We start from the raw sequence: 11,710 nt of genomic DNA on the forward strand, positions 1-11,710 counted from the left end.
TTCGAAATGTGGACAAAAAAAGAGGAATCCTCTTTGTATATTGTTATAGATATATCGTTATAGATATAATTTTATCACAATTTCATCATTAATTTCATCTATAATATGGATGAAATGTTTTATCAAACACACTAAATTTAAAAAGAAAAAGAAAAAACTACCTGGTACTAATTTTTCTCTATAAATTCAAGGTCCTCTCCTCCTCAAACCATGCGTCTCTCTTTGTCTCTCACAGTGTTGTGGTTTTAGTTGAATTTCAACACTTTTTCTGAATCTTTCCGTGCAGAGATCATAGGAGGAAGAACTATTAGCTTTGATCCTACGAAATCTCTCTGAGTCTCTTTACCCTTTGTTGCTGTCATTCTCTGCTTTTGATCTTGAGACCACCACATTGCATCCCTCTCGTGAAACACCTTTTCGTTGCCAGAATATTGCATCACTCTCGTAAAACGCTTTTCAATCACAGAGTGAAAAGCAAAGCCACTGAAATTGTGTGTTCTGTTGTGTTGGTTGTGTTGTGTGATACAGATACATAAATAGCTACAGAGAGAGAGGATGGCCACAAGGAACCTTGAGAAGATGGCTTCAATTGATGCTCAGTTGCGGTTGCTGGCACCAAGTAAGGTTTCTGATGATGACAAGCTTGTTGAGTACGATGCTTTGTTGCTGGACCGCTTCCTTGACATTCTTCAGGATTTGCATGGGAGTGATATTAGAGAAACTGTAAGTTTCATGCCTTCACTCCCACCACACTACACTTTGTCAGGTTTAGTTTTGTGGGGTTATGACAAGATCCTATTTTTTTCTCGATAGTCATGGATTTGTGATACCCCATTTCGATTTTGGTGAGATGGTAGACGTAAAGATGGTAATTTTTGCTTCATTTTGATGGATTTCTAAAACCCTGTTTAGTGTTTGAATGGTAAGGTTTTTGGTGTTGGAACATAGTAATTTGGTGAGATTTTCTACAGATGAATTTTTCAACTGCCTCATTTGAAATAAAGTTTACGAATTGACATATAAAATGAATAATAATTTACAAAATCAGTATTCATTCCCCTTTGGATTTAAAACTGCTTGCCCCTGCAGTTTCTTTTGAATTGCCAGTGATTCTCTTGATCCAGGGTATGTATGCCCTCTGGAATGGGTGGTTTGAACTATCTTTGGTAGGTTTATGAATTCTGAATTGTTTGTTCTGTGTTTCTTGTCGTTATGGTCCCTTAAATTTTTAGTGAAATGCCGATTCAAGATTTGGTAAATCAAATCAATTGTACATATATATTTCCTTTGCGTACAAAAAGTCTGGCTTGTGTTTTTTCGCTCTTCATTGCACAATTGATTATGTGGCTTATTTGTTTTGGTAATTTGATGTTGACTAGGTTCAAGATTGTTATGAACTGTCTGCTGAGTATGAAGGGCAGAATAACCCTCAGAAGTTGGAGGAACTCGGGAACATGCTAACTGGTCTTGATGCTGGGGATTCTATTGTGGTTTCTAAGTCCTTTGCTCATATGCTTAATTTGGCCAACTTGGCTGAAGAAGTTCAAATTGCCTACCGTAGAAGGATTAAGTTGTTGAAGAAGGGTGATTTTGCTGATGAGAATTCTGCTATCACCGAGTCAGATATTGAAGAGACCTTCAAGAGGCTTGTGAATCAACTGAAGAAGACCCCTCAAGAAATCTTTGATGCTTTGAAGAGCCAAACTGTAGATTTGGTCCTAACTGCTCATCCTACTCAGTCTGTTCGTAGATCTTTGTTGCAAAAGCATGGCAGGTTTGTCCATTATTTATTTCAATCATGATTGTTGTAATGTAGGTCGGAGGAGTGATGGTAGTCCATTTGTTAGACATTTATTAATTTATTGCACTGCAAACACAGTTACATGTAATCCTTGACAAGGAAATCCTCAGTTGGGCTGTTTTTATAACTAAAATTTTAATCTTTCACTTGACAATAATTTCCTTCTTTTATTTCAGGATTAGGAATTGTTTGACACAATTGTATGCTAAAGACATAACACCAGATGATAAGCAGGAGCTTGATGAGGCTTTACAAAGAGAGGTACCAAACTGTTGATTGTTCTTGATTTTATATACTTGTGATGACATTAATGACAGCCACATGGTTGGTTCTTAATTTTTGAAACTTTGCCTATATGGTTATTTTATGTAAACATCAGAATTGAGATTGATATTTCATTGTGTTTAGAGATGATAACCTTTTTATTTATTAAGTAGTGACATTATTTTTTTTGGTTTAGCTAAAACAATCAGGGATAGGTGTGTTGTATGTCTATTTTTGTGGGCAGCATTGCATAAAAGCCATGATAGTACGATCTTCTTGTATAAAGATATAATGGGTGGATTTATTATGTGTTCGGTATCCAAAATTAAAACCTTTTGGTTTTCCATAAGCATTTGACATCTTATGTATAGGTTGAGAATTGGCATAAGTTTTATACAATTATAGTTATGATTGATCTAATCTAGCTTCAACTTGAGCAATGTCAGATCAAAATTTCTGTCTTTAAATACTTTAATTAGATTTTAGCTTTGAATAAGTCTATGTTGCTGGTTAGCTGAAAAGCTCTAGTTTTAAGGAGTTGATTATTCCGTTTGAATTTCCTATTCTACTTTGTTTTCAATTATATTTGAATTCTATTGACAGACTTCTATAAGGAGAGTAATGTTTTTTATTGTGGTTTCAAATTGGTGACTAAAATTGCATTTGACCATATGCCAATCCTTTTGGTATGGCTAAGGCTCTAATGATGTTTCTCTCATGCAGATTCAAGCTGCATTTCGTACAGATGAAATTCGCAGAACCCCTCCTACACCTCAAGATGAGATGAGAGCAGGAATGAGCTACTTTCACGAGACCATCTGGAAAGGTGTACCAAAATTTTTGCGCCGTGTTGACACAGCTCTGAAGAACATTGGCATAAATGAACGTGTTCCACATAATGCCCCTGTTATTCAATTCTCTTCTTGGATGGGAGGAGATCGTGATGGTATCTTTCTTTTCTTCCTAAGCAGTTAATGAGCTGAAATATTCCTTTTTATGCTGTATTATTTGTTAAATTCATGTTACTTTTTGCCGAAGTATGTATTTAGTATAGATTCAAAATCTTTTCACGTCATTTTCCTTATTCAGTTTTCCGTCTAGTTAAGCTATCAACTTCAGTGTCAAATAGTTCCAGAGACGTGCTGCATGTATTCTATTAATCACCATCTTACTATTTGTCTAATGTGTGTTGCAGGTAATCCCCGGGTAACTCCAGAAGTTACAAGGGATGTGTGTTTGCTAGCTAGAATGATGGCTGCTAATTTGTACTTCTCTCAGATTGAGGATCTCATGTTTGAGGTATCAAATATGGTGGTCAATACAGACAATTTATTTTTTTCTAGCATCAAGGTTAGTGTTTTAACATCTTGCTTCTTGTTTGTTCCTGGCAGTTGTCTATGTGGCGCTGCAATGATGAGTTACGTCTTCGTTCCGATGAACTCCTTACCTCCTCAAGGAGAGATGCAAAACATTATATTGGTATGTACTCTATAGCAATGATAACATTTTGATCTGAATTATACTGTATAAACTATTATTTTCTTTATTGGGGATCTATGGCATTGATAAGAAAATTTCATTTTCAACACTAAACTAATTTGGTGGTTCTCAGAACTATTGATTCATTTAGAATTGAACCTTTTGATAACTAAATTGTATTGAATATTGATAAATTATTTATTGCTCCAGAGTTTTGGAAACAGATTCCTCCAAGTGAGCCATATCGTGTTGTTCTCGGTGATGTAAGGGACAAATTATATAATACACGGGAACGTGCTCGGCAGTTGTTAGCCAATGGAAGTTCTGAAATCCCTGAGGAGACTACCTTCACAAATGTCGAACAGGTATCATCCTGAAATAGTCTTATAAATTTTGAGATACAAATAATTAACTTTTACACCAGTAAGGAAAGTGCTTTGAAGTGACTCATTATTGCTTCCATCTGTCTTAGATTATGTTCTATTTTTAACACTGAATTTCTTGCCATTTTCTCAAGACATAAACATGAATAGTTCATTGTTTGATGATTATGTTAGTAGCAGTGCTGAATTTCCCATCCTTATAAATTGTTTGACTTCTTGATCAAGGGAATACTGACATATATTAGGTTTGGTTGCTAATAATTGTAGTAAATATCTATTAAGTTGGCAACGTTTCTTCTCTCAACTCAACTCTAATTCTTACCAATTTGATTCGAACAGCATAAAGTCCACAAATCTGAAAATGCAAGATTACGAGTTTTCAGAATAATTTTGATAAGTAAACGTATTATATTAAAGTATATAACCTTCAAATTTTTTGTTGTAGTTCCTGGAGCCTCTTGAACTGTGTTATAGGTCGCTGTGTGCATGTGGTGACCAACCGATAGCTGATGGAAGCCTTCTTGATTTCTTGCGCCAAGTTTCCACATTTGGGCTTTCATTTGTAAGACTTGATATCCGCCAAGAATCAGATCGGCACACTGATGTTATGGATGCTATTACAAAGCACTTGGAGATTGGATCTTATCGAGAATGGTCCGAGGAACGCAGGCAGGAATGGTTGCTATCTGAGCTCAGTGGAAAGCGCCCTCTCTTTGGTCCTGACCTTCCCAAAACCGATGAAATTGCTGATGTATTGGAAACCTTCCATGTCGTTGCTGAACTTCCTTCAGACAGCTTTGGTGCTTATATCATCTCAATGGCAACAGCTCCATCTGATGTGCTTGCTGTAGAACTTTTACAACGTGAATGTCATGTGAAGCAGCCATTGAGGGTTGTCCCATTGTTTGAAAAACTTGCTGATCTTGAGGCTGCTCCTGCTGCAGTAGCCCGCTTATTCTCTATAGATTGGTACAGAAACCGTATCAATGGGAAACAAGAAGTTATGATCGGCTACTCAGACTCAGGAAAAGATGCTGGCCGTTTCTCTGCAGCATGGGCACTGTACAAGGCTCAAGAGGAACTCATAAAGGTTGCAAAAGACTTTGGTGTTAAGCTTACAATGTTCCATGGCAGAGGAGGGACTGTGGGAAGAGGAGGAGGTCCCACTCATCTTGCTATATTATCTCAGCCACCAGATACCATTCATGGCTCACTTCGGGTAACAGTGCAGGGTGAAGTTATTGAACAGTCTTTTGGAGAGGAGCACTTGTGCTTCAGAACACTTCAGCGTTTCACTGCTGCTACACTTGAGCATGGAATGCACCCTCCTGTGGCACCAAAACCAGAATGGCGAGCCCTCATGGATGAGATGGCTGTCATTGCTACAGAGGAGTATCGCTCTGTTGTTTTCCAGGAACCCCGTTTCGTTGAGTACTTCCGATGTGTAAGTTTTGTTCAATACTTCTGTACAAAAAGATGTTTTTGAAAATAATCTCGCAGTTGAATTCCGTATTTTGCAAAAATGATAACCTAATTGGCATGACTAACCAACACTGCATTAATATTGTTTTTCAACAAGAAGAAATTCATGTAACATTCTCAATGACATTTATGTCTGCTGGTTATCATTTATTTTCGTTCCAGAATCCTGCAAATATAGTATTATCAGTTACAAAATCTTGACTTAATTGGAATACAATTATATATCTGATGATTTAAGAAACACATGCTCTTTCCTTTGTAGTTACAACACTTTTACTTGCAATTTCTTAACTAGTTTTCTTTCCTATATCACTGAATATTGCAAACTGCAGGCAACACCTGAGTTGGAGTATGGAAGAATGAACATTGGAAGTCGTCCATCAAAAAGAAAGCCAAGTGGAGGAATTGAATCACTCCGCGCAATCCCTTGGATCTTTGCTTGGACTCAGACAAGGTTCCATCTGCCTGTATGGCTGGGCTTTGGAGCAGCATTTAGGCATGTAGTGAAGAAGGATCCAAAGAATCTGCAAATGCTTCAAGATATGTATAATCAATGGCCTTTCTTCAGGGTCTCCCTTGACTTAGTTGAGATGGTGTTCGCCAAGGGAGACCCCGGGATTGCAGCCCTTTATGATAAACTCCTAGTGACAGAGGAACTGTGGCCATTTGGTGAGAAATTAAGGTCCATGTATGAAGAAACCAAGAGCCTTCTCCTTCAGGTAATTTATAGTTACTGCTATAGACTTCATATATATCTAAACTATGATTCTGCATTTACGATGGTACCATGTTGTTTGTAGGTTGCTGGACACAGAGATCTCCTTGAAGGAGACCCCTACTTGAAGCAAAGACTTCGTCTTCGTGATTCATACATCACAACCCTTAATGTCCTTCAAGCCTACACATTGAAGCGAATCCGTGATCCTGACTACCATGTGAACTTGAAGCCACACTTGTCCAAAGACTACATGGAATCAAGCAACCCAGCTGCTGAGCTTGTGAAACTCAACCCTACTAGTGAATATGCTCCTGGTCTTGAGGATACCCTTATTTTAACAATGAAGGGTATTGCTGCTGGCATGCAGAACACTGGTTAAGCTATGTTTTGCTTTGTTGCGTTTTCTTTGCAAGTACCTTTGTGGCTTTGGATACATACTTTTTAACCAAAGTTGGTGGCTACAAGTGTGAACTGGCTCTGAATAACAGTTAATCTATCTTTTATCATGCAATAAAACGGGATATTGGCCTATGCATATACTTTGATTTTAACTGCATTCTCTTCTCTTCGATGTTATGTGTTTCTTAAGTTTTTCGGTTCTTCTCTTTGGGATTAGTGTCTTGTTAAAATTTTAAAATGATGGCGCTACAAGGGGTACCCTATGTGCTCGATGCTCTCAAATTAGGTTACATGGGGAACAAACGAACAAACCTATCAGAGGTTCACCATAAAGGGAGCATGTGTCAGTGTGTGGTCCAAAAATGACCAACTTCGGAAATGGTAATACCTGCCAATGCTTGAACCTTTTAGCACCAGTGTACTAGTGTTTTCTGCACCTGTCAACGATCAAATTTTAATTTAGCTCTTATTTTTCTTTTAAGGTAGTGTGATACATAATAAAGTTGAAAAAAAGGAGTGAAAAGGGTTTTTTTACAACTTAACTATCTATATATCATGATTTTACAACTTAACTGTCAAGATACTGTTTTATTACCAATTAAAAAGTCGATAGTAGATTAAGGGAAAAAAGTTGGTGGTAAAAATTTTAAAATAATAATAGTTGAATGGTAAAATTGTAATGGAGTAAGAAAATATTGTATGAATTTTATTTTATAGTTGGTATATTTGTGAAGAGAACCGAACATGCCATGAGGTTAATTAGTTTCATGGGAAAGGTGGAAAAAGAAAAGAGAGAACCGAACAGAATGTTCTATTCCAATACGTTACACAGTCATTTTTCCATTGGTCTATAAAGACTAAACTTTTGGCAGTGTAGACCAGACTAACGTGTTTTTGGCAGTGTAGTATTTGATGTTTGAAAGACACTTCTTAGTAGAAATTAGAGTAGATAATTCCTAAGCTAGCCACCATCTAAACTTTTGGTAGTGGAAAGTGATGCACCATTTCTTCATTACGTTTTAATTATTGTTCAATTTTGATAAAAATTAAAACAACCAAATCATTGCCCATGAATACTTTATCTTAACATGTGACTTACGGTACTCAGAAAATGACTTTAATGCTAAAAATGGCTTATATAAGTGCTTGATAAGTCTACATAAACGCGTTCTTCATTAACCATTTACAACATAAAAAGAAATAATCAATTTTCTTATACATGCAACTATAAGCTTATTGAAACTCATTTGCTCCAATAGGAAATCTTGCTTAACTTAAAATAGCTTTTATAAATACTCTATTGGAATTCGTCTAGTATAAAGTTATAACTAAATAATTAAAGATGTAATAGTGGATGAAAGTTATATATATTAAAAATGTGAGAAACATTTTACCTTGTTTTGGTTAAATCATAATAACTGTCAAAAAGTTATATTTTATAGGCTTGTTATACTTTTACCTTTGTTCCTTTTCGCATTCCCATGTGTAGTTTGCTTTCATGATTTTTCATGTTAAGAATCTTAAATACACTACATGATTATATTTGCGTCTATGTATTTCAATACTAGTGAAAATCGATTTCTAGATATTTTACCAATTTCCCGGCTAAGACAATAATTAATACATGCTCATAGCATACCGATCTTCTTTTATTTAGAAATAAAAAGATAAAAGGCAACTCCACATCTACTATAACTATAACAAAATAAACAGGTAGGGAAAATACCTAAATACTCCTATTTAAATTCTTAATAGTTGTCCTCTTTTGTGGTTTTTTTGTCATTTTACAATTTTTATTTTCTGTTTATACCCCTGTATTTGTTGTATCAGTTGTGAAAGATTTTGTTTTTTTTTTTGTCTTTTATCATTTTCTTTCATTAATTTACTATCTTGCCCTTCAGTTTACTCTTCAAAGAATTCATTGATTTAGGTTTTTCAGTCTTCTCCTTGCAAATCAAATCTTTAGTTGTGATGATTGATGATGAACATGTCTGAATTAGCTTTAATGATAAAATTCAAATTCAGAATTTTAGATTCTCAAACTCCCATTTGCATCCTCTGATTTTTCCCTCCTAAAAGAAAAACCCTAAATACCATTCATACCAAACCAAAGTACCAATTGTGATATGCACCATTTGCAACACCCATTTTCGATTTGTGAAATCTTCTCCTTCCTTTACCAGGTTTATGGTCATTTTCATACCTTCTTTCACCTCTATTTTTTGTTTGTGGCTCCCTTCCACACCTTTCTTTCTTACAACTCTTCCTCTACAATTCCTTTCAAACCTTTTAGATTTCATTTTTCTTATTATCTTCTTTGTCCGCAAGTCTAAAGGCTTACTCATATTTTTTTTTTCAGTTAAAAGGTATGATAGATACATTTTGGTTTCGAACTTTTAATTTTTCCTTTTTATGATTGATATATTGGTCTAATAACATTATTATTTATCATTTGTTTAATCTTCTGTTTATTAAGCTTATTATATGCTTTAATAGGTTCTTCAATCTTTAGGGATTTTTTCATCTGACGAACTCAAAGCAATAGAATGGTTTTCGGATGAACAAAAGGTAACGTTTTTTTTTTAATATTTCGTTTCTTAAATTTTTTTCTTTTCACCGTAAGCTTGAAGGTAAGGTTCTTCTTCTACTACTTTTTTGTTTCTTTCTTCTTCTTCTTTTCTGACATATAAGATTTTCGTGTTCTTTTGTGTTTCCTGGGATGAAGCTTGAAGGTTACATTGCTTTTCTACTTATTTTCGGTCACCATAAACTTGAAGGTTCTTCTTCTATTTTTTTTGTTTGTTTGTTTGTCTTTGCTATTATTATTTTTTTCTAAATCTAAGATTTTGGTGTTTTTCCTGTTCCTAGGTTGATGAGCTTCATTAATTTGATTGTTAGAGAGTTAAAGCTATATTTCCAGATGTTGGTGCAATCCTTCTGAAATATCGATGGAAAAATGTTATCTTTACATCTGTAAGGTAACACTTCTAAGGCTTCATGTTTTATCCTGGTGAAAAAATAGTCGTGGGGTATACCTTAATGTATATGATTGTGACTTTTGAATTGCACTACTTATCTATTAAAGTAGTTGTTGTAGATTCGACCATTACATCTCAGTGCTTTTGCTATTTATAGTAGATTTATCGTGTGTTTGTATTATTTACAATTTTCTTTCAAATCATAAATACAATGGCAATGTAGACCCTTCATCATGTGGAATCCATGACTGATTAGTGAGGATGTTGGAGTTGGATTTAATGTCTGAAAATTAAGGCTCTTCTTTCTAAGGTATGATTTCTGAGCCATCACATGGTTTACTAATTAGGCTTCAAATGATTGTAAATGGTATTTACATGAACTTGGTTTTTTCTGCTATTATATGTATTATGTAGTTTATATTTTCGTAAGATTGGTTTATTCTTATGACACTATACTAAATTATGATATGTTTATTGTATAACACTTCTACAATTGTCTATTTCACGAGACCAATGCCATTTGAAGCAATCTTCAGGTGTTATTAAGGGAAGGTATACTAATTTTTCTATTTCATATTCTCATGAATAATAATTTTATTATCTTATGAATAACTGATATTTGAATTTCCATGTAAAACATATAAATTTATGAAGACTATATTTTTGTCATTGATGCATTTTAGGCATTTGATGAATTATATATTCAAAGGCAGCCAAAGGTAAACGTCGAGAAGGTGAATGTAGAAAGTTGTTCAAGCAGTTGATTGATCAAGTGAGCTACTGTCACACTAAAGGTGTCTTCCACATGGATCTCAAGGTTCTTTTTCTCCCTTTTCAAGTTCAAATTGCACCACATGGTTATCTTTGGTCTTGTGTTTTTCACACAAATGTTGTTATGTCCTTGCAATTGAGAATGTACTGGTGGATCACGAAAAAAACTTGAAAATAATTGATTTTGGTCTTAGTGTTTTATCCCAACATCTTAAGGTAAGATGTTATATACTTTCAACCACTTTAGGTAAAGCATATGATTTTTCTTATTGGCTTAACCATGTGAAAATTTTTAGGCAGATGGATCGCTGCATACAACTTGTGGAAGTCGTAATAAGGTCTATGATGCTGCAACATTAGATGCATGGTCATGTTGTGTTTTATTGTATGCAATCCTGACTGGATGTTTACCTTTTATACGACAAGGATATGCTAAGTTTGTGAAGGTTTGTTCATATTTGATGGTTTCTGATTAAAGTTTTGTAATGGGTTTCATGGTTTGTGGTTAAAGGTTTGTTCTTTTTTCATGATTTATGGTTAAAGGTTTGAGATGGGTTTTCTTAACAAATGCATTTGATTTCTCTATGTATCTCCAAACCTGGAAGAAACATTTTTTGTTTCTTTGGCATGATCTTGATCATCTGTTAAACTTTCATAATTTGCTTATTCTTATACTGATTTTAATCTGCATGACGTAGATCAGTGATGAATTTGTTGAAGGCAAAGATTTGGTTGTGTCTCTTATATCTGCTATGGGAGAGGAACATATGTGTACTTAAGGAGCATATGTGTACTTAAGGACATTTGTTGAAGGCAAAGATTTGGTTGTGTCTCTTATATCTGCTATGGGAGAGGAGCATATGTGTACTTAAGAACATTGGTCCCAAGTAATAGTTTCATGTCAGAATAATGGTGGAAAGTTGAAGTTGTAATTGAGATTATATAGTATTTATTTCTCTTTTTCTCCTACACATGTGTTTGATTTTCTAAATTAGCAAAAACTTATGCCATTCTTATGCTATGCGATCAAATTTGGATGGCTTTACTTGCCTCATATTCATGTTATGTTTTCTTTACTTGTATTGAATTTATTTGGATAAAAATTTATACAAAAGATAAATGTAAGAAGTTTCTGACTAAATAATCTTGGAGTAGTAACATATGAGAGATCTTACAAATTGGACAATCTTTATAAACTTAATTTATCTTATTTTCTTTTTCTACATGTGCCTCTGAAAAATCTTATGATAAGATATCTCTTTCAGCCTGATAAAAAGAAGGCAAAATATTGCTTCAATTTTATTAGGAATTAGCCTGTCAATTTTTTTAATTTTATTTAGGAAAAATAATATAATTCAACTTATTTTGAATAAATAAATTTTGAATGTGTTGACAATAATATATAGGTAGGATAAGGAAGTAAAAGACATGGTAA

At 34.4% G+C, this 11,710-nt stretch overlaps 1 protein-coding gene across 1 annotated transcript; it reads left to right on the plus strand.

The window, feature by feature from the left end:
- Positions 1–200: 200 nt before the first annotated feature.
- LOC114169289 (phosphoenolpyruvate carboxylase) lies at positions 201–6,678 on the plus strand. The gene is made up of 10 exons (XM_028054370.1): positions 201–723; positions 1,380–1,774; positions 1,978–2,062; positions 2,789–3,011; positions 3,261–3,364; positions 3,457–3,544; positions 3,755–3,909; positions 4,373–5,371; positions 5,742–6,128; positions 6,210–6,678. The coding sequence occupies exons 1-10, from the start codon at positions 556–558 to the stop codon at positions 6,504–6,506; spliced, it is 2,901 nt and encodes a 966-aa protein (XP_027910171.1). The 5' UTR covers positions 201–555; the 3' UTR covers positions 6,507–6,678.
- Positions 6,679–11,710: the final 5,032 nt, after the last annotated feature.

The sequence above is a fragment of the Vigna unguiculata genome, chromosome 11, assembly GCF_004118075.2.
Source record: "Vigna unguiculata cultivar IT97K-499-35 chromosome 11, ASM411807v1, whole genome shotgun sequence".
NCBI classification, from domain to species: domain Eukaryota; kingdom Viridiplantae; phylum Streptophyta; class Magnoliopsida; order Fabales; family Fabaceae; genus Vigna; species Vigna unguiculata.